Source organism: Mus pahari, chromosome 19 (genome assembly GCF_900095145.1).
Source record: "Mus pahari chromosome 19, PAHARI_EIJ_v1.1, whole genome shotgun sequence".
In the NCBI taxonomy this organism is placed as follows: Eukaryota; Metazoa; Chordata; class Mammalia; order Rodentia; family Muridae; genus Mus; species Mus pahari.
The window spans coordinates 20,581,986-20,599,720 of record NC_034608.1 but is presented as its reverse complement, the minus strand read 5'-3'; the positions used below and the strand labels follow the sequence as shown (position 1 = coordinate 20,599,720).

At 52.3% G+C, this 17,735-nt stretch overlaps 1 protein-coding gene across 2 annotated transcripts; it reads right to left on the bottom strand.

Moving 5' to 3' along the window:
- Nucleotides 1-8,390: 8,390 nt before the first annotated feature.
- Nucleotides 8,391-17,056, bottom strand: Znf574 (zinc finger protein 574). 2 transcript variants are annotated; one of them, XM_029532091.1, is made up of 3 exons: nucleotides 16,450-17,056; nucleotides 13,518-14,098; nucleotides 8,391-11,349 (listed from the first exon to the last, which is right to left on the bottom strand). In XM_029532091.1, the coding sequence occupies exon 3, from the start codon at nucleotides 11,327-11,329 to the stop codon at nucleotides 8,627-8,629; it is 2,703 nt and encodes a 900-aa protein (XP_029387951.1). In that variant the 5' UTR covers nucleotides 11,330-11,349; nucleotides 13,518-14,098; nucleotides 16,450-17,056; the 3' UTR covers nucleotides 8,391-8,626. The 2 variants fall into 2 exon arrangements, with proteins under 2 accessions (XP_029387951.1, XP_029387952.1); XM_029532092.1 differs by lacking the exon at nucleotides 16,450-17,056 and adding an exon at nucleotides 12,633-12,686 and having other exon boundaries at nucleotides 13,518-13,715.
- Nucleotides 17,057-17,735: the final 679 nt, after the last annotated feature.

The window sequence follows — 17,735 nt, the reverse complement described above, 5'->3', positions numbered from 1 at the left end:
CTCCTCCTCCTCCTCCTCCTCCTCCTCCTCCTCCCCCTTCTTTGTTCTTCTGTCCTATCTCTTGACCTCCTTTCTGTTTCTCTCTTCAAACCAAAGTGTTGCTGTGAAGGACGCGAGCCATTGAAATCAGAGTGGCCCCTGCCCCTGGCTGGGCTGGGGCAGAAAAGGGGAGAGGGGAGAACCGGGCAATGGCCTGGGCCCCCTTCCATCCTGGACACTCCGAGGAGAGGCAGCCAGAGCCCTCAGGCTTCAGCGTTCTCTTTTCTTCTGGTCTCCTTTCTCTCACCCAGAACAAAACTGTCGGGCTGGGTTACAGAGGCAGCAGAAACTAACTCTAGGCCAATGCAGGGCCTCGGGTGCCTTGCCAGACCTTGGTGGCGTGGCTGCCCCTCCCATCCTCGCTGGAATGTAAGCATCTTTACTGAACCGACCCGCCCCCTCACCCCCCGCCCCTACCCCTCATCCTACCTCTGAAGTTGTCCATTTTAATTTCCTGGAAAGCGGCTAGCGAGAGGGCCCCAACCCAAGGGTGCAGAGGGGCCCCGGGGCTCCTGACCTTTATAGAAAGACATTTGAACAGAACAGAATGAAGGAATGACAACCAGAAGAACAACAAACAACCCTCTGAGAAGACAGGCAGCGTGGAAGGCACGGTGGAGATGACTCGGACAGAAACCATGATTCTAGACCAAAAAAAAAAAAAAAAAGGGAAAAAAAAAAAAGAAAATCCGGGACTCACCACCACCCAATTCATCCTGCTTCTTTCTGATCAAGTCCCCACCCTAGTGTGGAGGAGTGGGGCAAAGAGAGGAGGAAACAGGGGCAGGGATGGGGCAGATGCCCTGACATTGGTGGAGGGAACCCCCATGCAGCTGGGGGTGGTGGGGACCCTCCCCATCCAACCCCCACACTGGGAAATGAAAAACAAGGAAAAAAGTTCCTGGGAGGGGGGAAAAATAACCAAATCCCAAGCTTTAACTACAGCTGTGAAACCAAATATCGGGAGGGGGGTGGGAGGGTAGGCGGGAGGGGCAGGTGAGCCCCAGGTCTCCCCCCACCCTGGGCCCCTCTCCCCCGAGGACTCGAGATAAGGCACCAAATACCTCATAGAACTTTAATGTTAAAAAAAAAAAATAAACCAAATATTGTTGGCTGGGGGCCAGCCAGGGCAAGGGGCTCGGGGCTGGGGGGAGCCAGGTTTGGTTAGGTGTGGGGGGGGGAACTGCCAGTCCCTCCCACCCCCACCTGCCCTTCCACTCCAGTCACCCCAGTCTCCGACTCCAGGAAACAAAACTATCTCATCGTTTTTATTTTGTGGTCTGTACAGAGCCTGTGTCCGTGTGTCTGTGTGTGAGCGAGAGTTGGAAGGCTAGGGAGTTTTACTAGAGTGGGGAGGGAACCCCAGGCCAGGCTCTGCACCGGCTTGGACAGTCAGGTGGTGGACCAGGGGCCTGGGCTAGGGAGAGAGGTGAGTGGACTAGAGGGAGAAGAGCTTTGAACTTCTCCCAGCCCTGATCCCTGCTTAAGGGAGGAACAGAGAGAGGCTGGTCTGCCCTCTACAGTGGGCCTTTTGTGCCAAAAATAAATAAATAATGCCAGTAACTAAACCACCTCTCTGTTCTCTTCTGGGGGTCAGGGTAGGGACTAGAAGCTGGAGGAAGGGGTTGGGTGTGTGTATAGGGGAGGGTGAGGTATGGGGTCTCCGAGCCCCTTCCCCTCGGGCGCTCCAGCCAGGGACTAGTCAAGTCTGGGCCCTGACTTGTTGACCTGGCTTAGTTTCTGTCATCCAGCCCATTCCCACGGTGCCTCTCTCCCCCTCACCCAGGGTAAGAACCGAGTGAGACAAATGAGCACGATTGAGACACGCGGGCCCCCACCGGTCTCTGAGTGGGAAAGGCAAGTGCGAGAGATAAAGGCCTCCAAGAGAAAAAAAAGAAACAAACCAAAGATTTAACCATTTAAAAAATAAAAAATAAAAAAATAAAATAAAAAAAAAAAAAACCACAGACAACTCCGCTACCTTTTTATACGTTGGGAAAAAAAATGAAAAAAAAAGTTAGAATAAAAACTAAAAAACAAACAAACAAACAAAAAACAAAACAAAAAACAGAAACAAAACAAAAAATAAAAAAAATAAAAAACAAACAAAAAAAAAGAAAACAGAAACAAGAAACCCACAAAAACTTCAAACCGCGGTTCTTTTGTGTGGTTTAAACTTTGACCTCAGCAGTCTCCAAAGCAAGACGATGATGACAAAGGAGGAAAAAGAAAAAAAAATGTATATTTTTAAGTATTTGTCCTTGGTGTTAGCTCCTTCCTAAAAAACAAAAGGAGCAAAGGAAAAAGCAAGTCCAGAGAAGTGTTGCTGGCACGGAGACAACTACTTACCTTGTCTGTGAACCCCCATTCCTCTGCCCCGACTTCTCCAGCCCTGCTGCCCTTCCCCCAACCTGTCCTCCAAGGCTAGGGGCTTATTTATTTATTTATGTAATTGCAGGGCGACAGTGGCTTCTCCTGAACAGAGGTCCTTTGGATCATAGCCGGGCAGGGGAGGGGGGCAGGCATCTTTGGGGGGTCTGGTCTTTTGATCAGCTACCCTGGCTCCTGGTATTAGCCCCACCATGGCCGGCCACCATAACCTCCCAAGGCCAAGGCCCTAGGGCAAAGTGAGCACTGTCCTTGTAAAGATCTGACCGGCTCCACCCTCTGGTGTGGCTGTCCTCTGCCTACTCACTTGAATGCCTGGGGGGGAGCCGTGGTTAAGTAGTGGGCCGGGTGGCCCTGGAGTGACCAGCCTTTCCTCCAGGCCCTTCGAGGTAGCTCTTTGGTTGGCAGACCCCTGTGTTGGCAGCCCCTCCCCTCCCCTCCCAGACCCCTTCCCTGTCTCTTCTTGTGGTAGCGGGTTAGTGTTTCCGTGTTTTTAACTTCAATCTGCTTGTTCACTGTACAATGTGCTTCTTTTAAGGCCCCGTTTTTTGTAACTTGTGTCATTCATCTGAACCACAAAATCAAAAAAATAAAAACCTAAAAACTGTACTTAGAGAACTGGTGTCCCTTGGCCTCCTGTGTCCTGGGAAGTTAACATCAGGCTGGGGAGGGGAAGGCTGTGCTGTTAAAATACAGGAACGAGAATGCTGCGTGGCCCTATGAGCCCAGGGTTTGAAAGGACGAAGCAAGAGGACTGCCTTGAGCACCAAGCTTGTTTGAGCTACTTGGTAAGTACAAGGCCAACATAGGCCTAAGAATGTCTTCAGTGAAGCCCGGAAGTGGTGGCGCACGCCTTTAATCCCAGCACTCAGGAGGCAGAGGCAGGCAGATTTCTGAGTTCGTGGCCAGCCTGGTCTACAGAGTGAGTTCCAGGACAGCCAGGGCTACACAGAGAAACCCTGTCTCAAACAAAACAAAAAGAGATCTTCAATGATGGGGCTGGAGAGATGGCTCAGTGGTTAGGGACACTGGTGGACACTCCAGTCCTCAGTTCGATTCCCCCCCTGCATCCCCCTCCCAACCACATGGTGGCCCACGACCATCTATAAAGGGGTCTGATGCCCTCTGCTGGAATATAATATAAAAGAGAATGTCTCAAAACAAACAAGAAAACAACCCACTCCTAACCACACAGTACTTAGAAGGCCTGAATTTTTTTTTTTTTTAAATTACATTCAGAAAACTTGGGGGGAATTTAGGAATAATTCAAATTCCTGTGTCCAAAACTCAGTGCTGCCATTTTACAGTAGACACAGGACAATGCCTGACTCCTGGGGTTGTGAAACTGAATGGGATGGTCAAATGATTCAAACAGCTAGACTCAGTGATAGTCACCTTTAATTCCAGCACTCAGGAGGAAGCAGCTGGCAGTCTGTGAGTCTGAGGCCAGCCTCTCTTACATAGAGTACCAGGGCAGCCAGGGCTATACTGAGACCCAGCTCACTGTTTACATACATACATACACACACACATACATACATGGATGGATGGATGGATAATGCTTAGGACAGTTAGCTCTCTAGCATATGGCCTTCAAAAAGAACCAAGAAGCCAGGAAACCAGCCAATACTGTCCATGTCCTACTCTGGGTGCTTCCCAAAGGGAACTAAAAAGTCCTTTAAAATAAGAGTTGATGGGGCTGGTGAGATGGCTCAGTGGTTAAGAGCACCCGACTGCTCTTCCGAAGGTCCTGAGTTCAAATCCCAGCAACCACATGGTGGCTCACAACCATCCGCAATGAGATCTGACACTCTCTTCTGGTGCATCTGAAGACAGCTACAGTGTACTTAGATATAATAATAATAATAATAAAAATAAGAGTTGACAATGGAGAGTTCAGTCAATAAAGTGCCTGTGTTTGTGTTGAGTGCCCTGAGTTAGAGCCCCAGAATTCGTGTAAAAATGCCTGGCATGTTGGTGCCCTTGGAATCCCAGTGCTGGGGCTAGGAAACCAAAAACAACCAAAAAACAACCAAAACGCTGGGCGTGGTGGCGCACACCTTTAATCTCAGCACCTGGGAGGCAGAGGCAGGTGGATTTCTGAGTTCGAGGCCAGCCTGGTCTAAAGAGTGAGTTCCAGGACAGCCAGGGCTACACAGAGAAACCCTGTCTGGAAAGGAAAAAAAAAAGAAAGTGGAGAAAAATGGATGCCTTGGGGCAGGATGGGCAGCTAGTATAGCATCATTGGTGAACTTCAGGTCAGGACAATGAGAAATCCTGTCTCATAGTACGAGTTTCTGAGGACAACAGGGGAGGGAGGCTGTCCTCAAGCTTCCATGTGCACATGCCTTGTTGCATGAACCCTTGAGAAAAAAAGGGAAACTGGGGACACAAACCTCTACTCTTAGCACTGGGGAGGCAGAGACAGGAGTTCAAGATCAGTTTTGGCTATAGAGAGACCAACACTGGTGCATAAGAGCTGGTCTCAAAAATAAATATAAAAGTACCCAAAGCTGGGCCGGGCGTGGTGGCCCACGCCTTTAATCCCAGCACTCGGGAGGCAGAGGCAGGTGGATTTCTGAGTTTGAGGCCAGCCTGGTCTACAAAGTGAGTTCCAGGACAGCCAGGGCTATACAGAGAAACCCTGTCTCGAAAAAACAAAAAGTACCCAAAGCTGAGGATTTGAAGTAATCTGGGTTACCAGGTAAGGCTTGGCTCAAAAGGGGAGGGGCCTGAGGGTATGGCTCAATGGTTTATCACTAATAATATCGTCGTGGGATTCAATCCCCAGGGCCCCCCACCTCACACAGACTCTGAAGTCTGATGAATACAATATATGCACCTCCTTATCATCCTCAAATCATCCTGCCATCTTGAACATTTCATTTGCAATAGTAACTTTACAGGTCATGGCCGGGGTGACTCCCAGATACCACCGAGAATCAGAACTGGCCTTAAAACAGAGCCACTGGGCTTCCTTTGTCCTTGCTGCGTCCTGTCTGGCACACAGGTGCGGGGACTTGGGTGATCCAATGGAAAAGAAAGGCTGAAGATGTAAGAAATTAGTGGAAGAGGGCCTTGACACTTTGAAAAATAGTGTGTGGTGCATAGTTTGGGCAACATTGAAAGGGCATAAAAGGTAAAGTGTGGATGGGCTAAGGCCCTGGGTTTCATCCTCAGAACCATTAAAAGAAAGCAAACAAACCCACCTTTAAATCAGTAATAGCTGAGGAGGAAGATCTTCATCAGCCTTCAAGGGGCAGCAGTCAGAACCGTAGACTGTCCCAAGACACACACTGGAGAGCACTCTGGTTTTGAAGCCGCCACCATGCGTCTAGGTGGAGCATAGTGACATGCAGGCTGTGCTCAACACGCCCTGTCTACTTAGCTGGCTTTCTTTTGTTAAGCGTTACAACTCCCTTGCTTACTTCGCTTCTTCAACTTTGAAATAAAGCAGGCGGGCAGCTGGGTGAAATAGCACAGGCTGGTAATCCCAGCACAGAGGCAGCCTGGGCCACACACAACAATCCTTCCTCACAAAGGGCAAGCATCAGGTAAGGTAAGCCTTCCTTAAAAGGGCCCAAGGTCATTTTTGTTGAGTTGCTTGCACAATGCATGTTCCTGGACTTTCCCTTGGGTGGGCTGGCTGGGTGCTTATCTTAGGGAGGAGCATCTCAGAGCCGCTGAGTTTGGGGACTTGTCTAGCCAGTAGATCGGTTTTACCTTTCTTTAGAGTATGGCTCAAGAGGCCATCAAAGTTTTATCGGAGGTCATAACCAACGATGATGTATCACCTGAATTTGTGTTATTTTTCAGGGGGTTGGTCAACTATTTTTTAGGTATACATGTATGTCTGTGCATACCATGTATGTGTGCCCACAGGGCAGTTGAAAGCCACCCAACATGGGCCCTTTGGAACACCTTTCTGGTCAGGTCTTTTTTTTTTTAATTTTTCTTCAAGATAGGTTCTTTATGTAGCTCTGGCTGTCCTGGAACTTGCTCTGTAGACCAGGTTAGCCTCAAACTCGGAGATCCGCCTGCCTCTGCCTCAGGAGTGCCGGGATTAAAGGCGTGCGCCACCACTGCCCAGATTTGGGTTTTCAAGGCTCCAGTGGATGGTCATTCCGTTGTCAGGGAGTTAATCTCTGATGAAAACACCTTACCATTGTGGCAATCCGCACCCTCGTGGCTTTCCTCCATCCCAGTCCCTTTTCAGTTGCTTTTCACCTGGTTTTGCAATGATAAAGCATCTTACTGTCCTAATCCGCATTTCAGATGGCTTGTACAGCAGCACAGATCTTCCAAAGGGGAGGCTGGGTCACGAGTGCCCTTAGTTCCTGGGGAGGAGAGGACCTAGCACTTTGGTTTGTGGCTTATGTCTTTCCTGCAGGGCAGGCAGATACTGAAGATGGTGCCCATGATTGAGAAATCCTAAATGGGAAATCAACTGTGTGTGAAAATCATAAGGAACTGTTAGGGATAGCCAGTAGGTACATTTCCTTTAACATTCACCACTGTGACTGCAGGTGCGTGCAGGCCATGGTGCAGTGCACAGGCAGAGGTCAAAGGACTTTTTGAGAGTCAGTTCCACCATGAGTTCTAGGGACTCCAAAAACAGACATAAGCTTTCTGTGGCAAAATCCTACTGCCAGGTTGTAATAGGTGTTTGCTTTTGAAAATTAAGGACATAAATAAAAAGGAGGCTGGGTCAGGGAGCTTACTGTCTGTGTAGCCTCATCTCTTATCTGAGCAACATATCTAGCCAACAGGCTAAGAGGCATGCTCAGTCTAAGGGCTTCTCTGACCCTAAGTTCTCTTTATCTTTTAAGCTGTGTCCTTCTACGTTAAGGAAATCTTTCCAGTAGAATCCCAGGCACTGGAATACTGGGGCAGGAGGTGTTTTAGAGGCAAGGCAAATATACACCCTCATCGGGTCACTTCCATTTTCTTGTTGGGAAAGACCATGGAACAGGCAGCATGGAATATGGATGCTTAAATCAAATGAAACCAGATTTGAATTCAAGCTCTGCCTTGGGCTGAACTGACCATTACCAAGTCACATGCCAGAGGCCTCCTTTGTGTAGGGCTAGGTTCCAGTGTTACTCAAAATAACCCAAGGGCACAGGCCTGTCATCCTAACTACTCAAGGGGCTGTGGCAGGAGGACACAGGCTCAAAGCCTGCTTAGGATATAGTGAGTCTGAGGCCTGGACAATCAGCAAACCTGACCTCAAAATTAAAGAGACTGGGACACAGCTCTGTGGTCTTGAGTTTGCTCAACATGTGAGAGATCCAAGCAAATATACAGTTCTTAGGGTGTGTATAGGTGGGGTGGCGGTGAAACACTCAAAATATACCAGACGACACTGACCAGCCCATTCATCCCGTTCTTCCTACAATTAACACCTACTGGCCAAGATACAGCTTGGCATTGGGGGTGGGGGGTGGGGAGCAGGGGACACACACAAGGCACTTCCTACTTCAGCCCCCAATATTCAGAACTTCAAACTCAGCTACTAGCTAGAGTTCCCAGGAGTTCCCCTCCGCCACTGCTCCCCATCATGCCTGGTGTAAGTCTATCCTCAGGGATCTAGTATGAGAAATATAGACGGCTTTGCAGATGTGACCCACATCAGGCTGGAAATGGGAGGGCCAGGCTGAGAAGTGCACCAATGTTTCTCTATGTGTTTGCATGCCCCACCCCAGTCCCAAAGCCACAAAGTGCTTCAAGATTTTCCTCAGGCTTTGGGGACCTCTAGTGGCAAGATACACTGCCTTCATCTGTCACAAGAGGCTGGTTTCAAAGATCCATACCCCAGACCTCAGGCTGCCTTCTCATTCCAGCAAACTGTACTACCTGCCAAGTTCTATCTGGGGTGCTAGGAATGCAGCCAGAAGTCAGATCTATTGCCTGGCCTCATGATCCTCCAAATCATGTTATATAGCTAGGCCTGACAAAAAGCATAAATGTCCAACTCAGTCTTTATTGACTGCTTCATTTGGAGACCACCAAACAGGTGGAAAGTGGGAAGAAGTGCCCTTTACATATCAAGGACTCCAGAGCAACCCCCTCCAAAAAAAAAAAAAAAAAAAATTAGTTAAAATTAGTTATAGAACTCATAAGGTGGTGGAGAGGAGAGGGGTACTATGTACACGGGTTAAAGGGGCTGTTGGAGGGCCTTCGGCACCAGTGGGGCCAGTTAGCCACTGATCTGGACCGCGTCAGCCTCAGCTAGCGGGTAGATCTCAATGGCCTCCACAAGGGGCAGAGCCTCCACTGCAGTTTCCATCACAGCCAGGCCCACAGCGGCCTCGGCCTCCGCCAGCTGCTGCCGGACGGCCGCCTGATGTTGCTGCTGGTGAGTCTTGCGGTGCTTCCAGAGGTTGGAGAAGGAGCGGTAGCTCTTGCCGCAGTCAGGGCAGGAGTAGGGCCGCTCACCTGTGTGGATGCGGCGATGTTCTGCCAGGCGCATGGAGATGGCAAAGGCCTTGCCACACACTTCACACGCAAAGGGCCTTTCACCTGTGTGTAGGCGCCTGTGGTCTTTCAGATGGGTACTCTGGCGGAAGGCCTTGCCACAGTCTGGACAGGGGTACGGCCTCTCACCTGTGTGGATGCGCCGATGGACTTGCAGTGACGTCTCTGTGCTGAAGAGCTTCTTGCACTCACTGCACTCTAGACCCCGACGCCGGGCAGGGGTTGCAGGGGCAGCAGAGGTTGTACCACCGAGGGCTGTTGGGGAGGGAGCAACTGGTGTGCGAGTGGCCCTCGAGGCCCGGGGAGCCGGTGGCTCCTTGGCTAAGACCTCCCCAGGACCTGCAGCAGCATGGGCGGCTTCATGTGCCTGCAGGCGAGCAGCAGAGCCTACTTTCTTGCCACAGGTCCCACACTCAAAGCGCCGTGGGGCCTGGGCAGCTGCGGCTGCGCAGCGATGCTCACGGAGCCGCAGTGACGAGGGGAAGGCGGCCCCACAGGAGGAGCAGCGGTATGGCTGGCGCCCAGCATGGATCACGAGCTGGTGGACCTCTAGCAGCCGGCGCAGCAAGAAGGAGCGGGGGCACTCACGGCACTTGTAGGGGTACTCGCCTGTGTGGTGGTAGCGGTGCATGAGCAGGCGATAAGGGCGGTGAAAACGGACTCCGCACTCTTGGCAGCGGTAGGGGAAATGCTGGGCATGCACCAGGCGATGCTGCCTCAGAGTGGAGCTCTGCGTGAAGGCCTTGCCACAGTCCCCACAACGATAGGGCCGCTCCCCCGTGTGTGTGAGCCGGTGGCGGGCCAGGTTGGCTGGTGAGTTGAAAGGCTTAGAGCAGTCAGGGCAGGGGAAGGGCCGCTCCCCGGTGTGTGTGCGCAGATGGTTCCGCACATGAGACTTCTTCTTGAACATCTTGCCACAAATGCTGCACTTATGGCGCCGCTCCAGCCGGTGCACAAAACGCTGGTGCCGGGTCAGCTGTAACGCCTTACCGAACTCCCGGCTACACAGGAGGCAGCGGTAAGTGCCTGGAGCCGCAGGCTCAGCTGAACTCTCCTCACATCCAGGGAGCTCTGGGGCCTCGAGCTCTCCGGTCTCTGCAGGGGCTGGCTCAGGAAAGCTAACAGCGGGCTCCTCTGGTGGAACTGGTGTTGTGGGCAAAGGGACACCTCCTGCTCCGTGGGTGCGCCGGTGATAAAGGAACTTGGTGAGGTTAACAAAGGTCTTTCCACAGGGACACGAATGCAGAGGGTTTGGGGTATGGGCTCGCCGGTGGGCCAGGAGGAGGGCTTCGGTGCCAAAGGCGAGGCCACAGTCTACACACAGGAAGTGAGACTCACTGCTGTGGTCACCAAGGTGCTGGTCCAGACTAGAAGGGCTGGGGAAGACACGACTGCACAGGGGACACTTAAAAACACCCTCCCGGTGACTCCGAAGGTGCTGCTGTAACTGGTGGGGTGAGAGAAAGAGCTGGTCACAGGCAGAGCAAAATAGTTCCTGGGTGGCCGCCCCACCTGACTCTCCACTGTTGTTCCTCCTCGGTTTCCGGCCCCGGCGGTCTCGCCCAATGGCCTCCCCATTTCGCAGCTCATTCCGCAGCTCATAACTGTGATCAGAGGCTGGCAGGGGGTCAGGCTGAGACACTGCTGCTTCAGTGGGGGAGGGGACCAGGGTTTCCTGCTGTGTGGCAGGCTCCGTAGCCTCTGGGACAGGAGCAGGGAAGTGGGTGGCCTGGTGCTCCAGAAAGTCAGCGGGCATCTGGAAGAGCTGGGAGCACTCGGAGCACTTGTAGAGGAGCAGCTCCACTTCTGTCACCATCTCGGTGGTGGCAGCCAGGGATGGAACGGCCGCCCCCTCCCCACCCTCTTCTGCTTTTCGGTATGAATGTTCCACAGCCACTCGAGCCTGGCCCACAGGAGGGCCCAAGACAACTGGGGACCCCAAGACGACAGGGGCAGGAGCCTTGTTGGGCACAGCTCTGAGATGCGTCTGGCGATGGCTCAGCCACATCTCTTGGCTGGCGAACAGAGCCTTACAGTCCACACACTCGTAGTGGATGGCGCTGGAGCCCAAGGGAGGCACCTTGGGTGGTGGCTCGGCTGGCACTGCCTCCTGCGGTGCCATCATCTTCAGGTGTAGCTCCTGGTGCTCCAGGAGCTGGCTGGGGGACAAGAGCAGTTGCCCACACTCGAGACACTGGTACTGGCTCTCCTGGATGAGGGTCTGATATAGACCTGCGCCAGAAGCTGCCTCCGTGGCCACTGTGACTCCAGGGTCAGCCACGCCCACCAGCTCAAAGTGCTGCTGGGGTACGTGGGAGTTCTGGTGCACAAGCACCTCCTCCAAGGAGCCATAGAGCTGGTTGCACTCAGAGCAGACATAGCGGTGCTCAATATACAGGACCGTCTCTTCACTCTCCTCAGTCATGGCAGCAGCAAGGCCCTGGGCTGAGAGGGGGGAAGGCAGGGGACAAGTCAATTATCCGGGGCAGGTCTGTCTCTATCACCGCTCCCTTCTACTACCTCAGGTATTTTATTTCCTCCAACTTCTTCATTACACTTTTCCACTCCAATGCCCTAATAATCCTCCTTGCCTGAACATAGGAACAGCCAACACGAATTTCTCCAATGGTCTCTTCCCAGGGACTCTCTACCAAAGCTCCCAGCTCATTTAACTTGCACTGAATTCTACCCACCAGACCCTATGAACTCAATCCTCTCCATTTCCCATACCTGTAAACTGGCCCCAAGGCCCTGTGCATCAACAGGAAGAGTCTCCTCCCAATGCAGACTCCCTTTGACTCCTCACCACTGCGGGACAGGGTTCCTCTGCCAAGCTACTCGCAGAGTCCTCAAACACTCTCATGGCCTGTCCCTCCAAGCCGCACTCCTACATAGACTCTTATCTTCTCGCAGGCTCTCAAACTTCTTTTCACATTCAGACCACTCACACTGGTGTCCAAGCCAACTGTTGGCACTGGTGGTCTTGCCACCCAACCTCTGCTAACCACCAGTGCCCAGGTTCCTCACATCAAGTTACCTGGCTACCAAATTTTCTCCCACTGGCTGAACCCATCTCCATACTTTCCCACCTTAACCACTTTCTGATACTCAGACTTTTAAAAACAAGTTTAAACTAATCATATCAAGATGATCTCAGCTTTTCAATCCCAGCCCTCTCAGGCAGACTGCTAGGAATTCACAGCCAGGCTGGGTTACATGGAGAAAGCAAAGGGGAAAAAGACCTACCACACGACGAACCTTTACCTGGAAGGTCCATCTCCACCGAAGCCTAATCCTTGGCAGCCAGATGCATCTCACCTTCCTGACATACCCCTAGAGTTTTCTATCACCCTTTCTCTCACAAAGACCAAGTGTGCTGTGCTACTGCCCCGAGCACACTGTCAGCTATCCACACTGACTTAACTCCTTTCTTAAGGCCACTGTAACTCATCAAGGAATGTCTATGTGCCTCCTCCCCAACCAACACTACCCGTTTTTGCATAAAGGTCCAGGCCAACCTTAATGAACTCAGCTGAGAACCTCGCTTCAGAGCATAACCTAAACCTTTTTTTTTTATTCCTCTCTCTCCTCTGAGAAAAGACCCAAATTTATCCTAACACACTCCAGGAATTTTCAGATCCCTATTTCATACTGATTGAATTTCTCCTTTTTTTGTAATCTTGTCCAGGAATAGCCAGCCTATCCTTTACAATGGCTTGATCTTTTACCTATCTCAGGGTTTCCAATGTCTGTCACTTAGAAGCCCCGTCTGTACGCAAACCCTGCAAAAAGAGGTCACACTTAATCCTTCTCACCAGCATACAACTACGGGGATACCCAGACCCCCAGAGTTATCAATATGGTACATCCCCAAAATTCCTAGACTGCTCTCTGTAGCACGCACCTGTCTCTCCAACTACACCCAAGATTGCTCAAATACTCACTCTGGCCTACTTACCTGTATCGAGAGCAAAACAATCCCTCCCCTCTAGCTCAACCTATGGAAACCCACGAGAATAAATAAAGACCGCTGTCAACACTTTCCAGGGTATTCCAACCCCCACTTTCCTGCGTTTATCGGTCTTCCTTGTCAGCATTACTCCGTTTTCCACACCTGAACACTCCATCGCTCTAAAGACACCTCAAAAACCTCTTCTCTGCCTCAGTTCTTTCCAGGCAGAAATCGATTTTCCTCCCTGCATTCATTACCTCCCTTCTCGGGCCAGCTCCCCACCCCGGCATCCAAGAGTCCTCTAACCGTCCCCTTTCGATTCTGATCCCATCCCAGCGCACCCACCCGTGGCCCCGATACCCCATACAACCAGAGAGCCCTCCGGCGAGGCAGCTCTGGGACCTCCCCTTCCCGCCAAGGTCGGCCCCCCGGCCTGCAGCCCGAGCCCTGCCCCTCCTCACTCAGCCCCGCACTCAACTCCAGTCCCCCATCCCACCCGCCGCCCCGCCACGGCCCCCGCCCGGCCCGCGCGCCCGGCGCCCAACGGCCGCTCCGCTCTCCGCACCCGGGGCGCGATCCTTCAGGCCTTCGTCGTGCAGGCCGAATGACGCGGGCAGGCCGCCGGGTGGGGCCGGACCGCTGCGCTCCCGCGGGGACTCACCCGCCTCGGCCGTCTCGCCGGCCCCGGGCCGGGCTCCGGGCTGCAGGTCCCTTTGCACCGCCACTCTAGCGCCGCGTCCTCTCTAGCGCCCGTCGTCTCGCCTGCTCCGCAGCCTCGCTTTCACCCCAGGCCGCCCTCAACAACGCCCCTCCCACCTTCCGCCTGGGCCGCTGCGGAGACCGCCCAATCCGCCCAATCGTCGGCTGTCCGCCCCTGTCATTAGACCAATCGGTGCTCAGGTTTCTGAAGCCCCGACCAATAGTGCGGAGGGGCGGGATCGCGCAGCGCCCAGCCAATCCTTTAGCAAGGTTCCCTCGCTGGTCGGCCTCCGGGTGGATAGTGCCCGCCTCTTTGAGCCTCCCTGGAGGTTCTTCCTCTTCCACCTCTTCTCGGATTCCGCCTTTGATAGCTCGAAACGGGAGGCGCTGAACGGAGAGGGCGCGATGACGTCGGGAGGCGGGACGAAGCTGGAGGCGCCATCTTGGGGGCGCCCGACAAGCGTCGGCGTAGGGGATACGGGCAGGGTGGGATGTAGAGACACGCAAAGCCCTGGAGGCCGGGGGATTACAGTCCAAGGATCCCTGAGGGCCAGTGGCAAAAAAAAAAAAAAGAGAACCCACTCGGCGTGAATGGGAGAGAGAACCAAGCAGCATCAGTCACACAGCGAAAGGGACAAAACAAGGCTTAAGGCTTTTTTTTTTTTCTATTAAGAGGATGAAAGGGGAAATTGAGGAAGAGTAGAATGGAAACAAGATGTCAGGAGAGGGAGTTTAGAGGAAGAGGTAAACCTAAAGTGTGTGACAGGAAGTGAGAAGTGGAAGGAAAAAGGAAAAGCCCCGTTAGTAAGGTCCTTTGGAAGAAGCTGAGGGTGCCGGGTGGAAGTCCAGAAAAAGGAAGTTTATGGATTTGTCGTGGATCGAGTCAGTTGTTCTTGTTTTTGTCCTGTTTGAGATATGGTCTGGCTGTGTGAACAGGCTGGCCTCACAGAGATCCGCCTGACTCTTGCCTCTCCCATTTTTGAGCATTAAAGGTATCTTTCCGGGTGACTGCCCTTCCACACAGTTAAGGACCCCTAGGCCTGGGAAGGACTCCCTGGGAACACAGGACAGGACGTTTCAGGCCAGCCAGGGTTATGAGAGACCCTGGCTTCAGCAAGCAAGCAAACAAAAATAAAACCGAGAGCCAGGGTTCAGCGCGTAAAGCCACATGCTAAGCCTGATCTGGAGTATTGACTCTGGGATCCACAGGTGAAAGGAGAGAACTGACTGTCTTTGCTTGGGGAGCAAGTCGTCTAGAGCCTTCGGGGCTTAGACTGCAAACCATGAGGACCTGAGTTTGGAGCCTCAGCACCCACGTAAAATAGGTCCATGGTGCTTCTATGGTAGCACTAGGGTTGTGGAGAACTACAGATCCCTGGAGCTTGCCTGCTAGTCAACCGAGCTGAAGCAGTGAGCTCCAGGTTCAATGAGAGATCTTGTCTCAACCATAATGTGGAGGTTGGCGTTTCCCAGAGTTAAAAGGCCAATCTGGACTACATGGTGTGTTCAAGGCCAGCCAATGAGACGGTTCAGCTTGTGAAGGCACTTGGAAAGCCTGATGCTGAGTTTTGTCCCTGGGATCCACAAGGTAGCAGGAGAGAACTGACTTCTGCATATGCCGTAGTGTGCATACATGAACATATACACACACACCCGAATGTAATACGGTAGTGAGTGACTGAAGATATTCAGTATCTATATTTGGACTCCACACAAATACACCTCAGTTTTCAGGAAGCTCCCTTTTGAAGCCAAGGTTAAGGGAGTTATCAGAGGTACGTCTGGTCAAACTGTCCCTCATTTCCCCCAACCAAAGCTCAGAAAAACTATGAGGGGTTTGAACACAGACGCCAGGTAGGTCTGAGTCTCCAGTTGTCGCTATGTGTGTTGTGTGCCCTCCTTTTGATGTCTAACTGGATCTTCTCACTGAACCCCCTAGCAAGTACACCTACATGTTCTAACGGGGCTGCTTACTCTGTGTCCTGGCCCTGGCACTTCCTAGCTGTGACTTTGGGAAAAACAACTCCACTCTGTCTCAGTTTTTTGTTGTTGTTGTTGTTGTTTTTTTAATCCCTGAAAAAGAATGATAGTCATTGTCTCAGGGTTTCGAGACACTAAGTAAATGCTGCTATATAGAAGTTATTTTTTGTTGGGCACACACCTTTAATCCCAGCACTTGGGAGGCAGAAGCAGGTGGATTTCTGAGTTAAAGGCCAGCCTGGTCTACAGAGTTGAGTTCCAGGACAGCCAGGGCTAAACAGAGAAACCCTGCCTTGAACCCCTTCCCCCCAAAAAAGAAAAATTTTGAGACAGCATCTCTATGTAGCCCTGGCTGCCCTGAGACTCTATTTAGTCCAGGCTGGCCTCAAGAGATCCCCCTGCTTCTGTCTGCCTGCTGGGATTAATGGTATGCGTCACTACACCTAGTTCTAGGACTTACTTCTAGTATCTAATTAGTATCTCGGGGTGCCTAGTGATAGCTGGCATCCAAGTGTGTTATGTGACAATAGAAATTCTGCCCTGTGCTTTCCATGCATTAGTTAATTCTACCAGTCCTCTCAGAGACAAACAGTTACCATGAGGTGCTAAGAAACAGGCCCAGAGAAGTCATGTGTCCAGGTTCCCACGGGGAGAGAAGAAAGCCATCATTCCACTCCAAGAGATGACTCCCTAGGTCTATACTCAGTTCCCTGGTGGGTGGATTGTTTGGGGTCAGAGGGTGAATAAGAAGAGCAAAGCAAGGGACGAGGGAAGGGGAAGGGTGAGGGGAAGACAACGGATTTCTAAAGTAAAAGATTACGGGAAATAAAGCAGTGGGTGCGAGGTAGTGAGCTCTAAGGTTTGGGCCGAGCTGTTTGCTAGTGTAGTCTGGATTTGCCCTTGGGGTGAATCACCTGTGTAGGGGCCCAAGTGAGCTTCGGCAGGCTCTGGGCTTGCAGGTAGTGTTTTGTTCCTCCTGAGGCCTCCTTTTCCCTCTTGAGGTCCCAGCTTAGCTTCTCGGGCTCCTCTCTGTAGAACCGTTCGGGCATCCCAGCTCAATTTGGGCTTCCTAGGTCCTTTCTCTGCAGAGGAGACCTGTTTGGGTCAGACACTGTGCAGTGGTAGCACTGAACTGGGCCTCTTGGGACAGATTATGTTTAGAGAGGGTGGATGATGCCATCCCTGGATCAGCAAAGACACAGAGGCAGGCATGAAGTACTGGCCTCAGGCTTAGCTAGAACACAGTGTGGGTGTTAAGGAGACTGTAGACGTGAACCCTAGAAGGATAGAGAGGCGTGGACAAGATCGGGGTCCTACAGGGTCAGATGTATTATGTCACATGTTGTTGGGCATGTCCCACAAAGTCAGAGCTCACCAAGCCAGACCTGCTACACTCTGAGTTGCCACATGCCAACTGTGTGTGCGAGGCATGTGGTCACATGTGCTGGGGGCTGCACGTGAGAGTGTCAGTGTCTCCTCCCCATCACGAGCATGGGGGTGGTGGTGAGTCACGGGCTCAGCCTTCAGTGCCAACTGTCATGTTCCTTCCCCCCAAATTTCACCCCCCCAACACACACACCCAGCCCTGCGCCACCCACCCCCACTTGAAGATCTGTGTGGATTCTCTGTTCCATCCCCCTGCCCTTCTGGGCTCTCTCAGGGAGACGGCAGTATTCCTTAAGAGAGAGGGCTTCTCTCAGCTCTGCCATCTTGTCACCCCCTCCCACCGCCTCACTGCTCAGGTGACTAAAAGATGAGGGCCTCTTCTGGCTTCCCACTCATCTCCACGGGTCCCCAGGAATTCTCTGTGCACAATGGAGAATTCCCACTCTCCTCCCCTCAACATCCCGAGCCTGCTTCCAGAGGCTTTCCAGTTCTATGTCTACCAGCTTGCCACACCTGCCTCAGTGGAGACCGTGGAGACATGACTGTCTCTGTGGGTCTCCCCTACCCATGGGGCTGTCTCCTAGCTTACTGGGCCAGGTGTATGCTTCCTGGTTGCTCCTTCTGTGTATGGCTCCCTATTCTGAGGAGTCTTTCTGTGTCTTCCCCTCTGTCTCTGGCCTCTGCCACCTTCAGACACCTCTGTGTCCCTATACGCTTTTCTCTTGTCCTCAGGTGGCTTGCTTTTCCATGCCTGGCTTTCCTTGGTCTTGTGGAGTTTGTGGGCCTTGGCCCACCTCTCTTGGATCTTGATGGC

Bases quoted from the DNA above. Each gene is read 5' to 3' on its own strand.
- Znf574 (XM_029532091.1), bottom strand. From the start codon at position 11,329: ATGACTGAGGAGAGTGAAGAGACGGTCCTGTATATTGAGCACCGCTAT.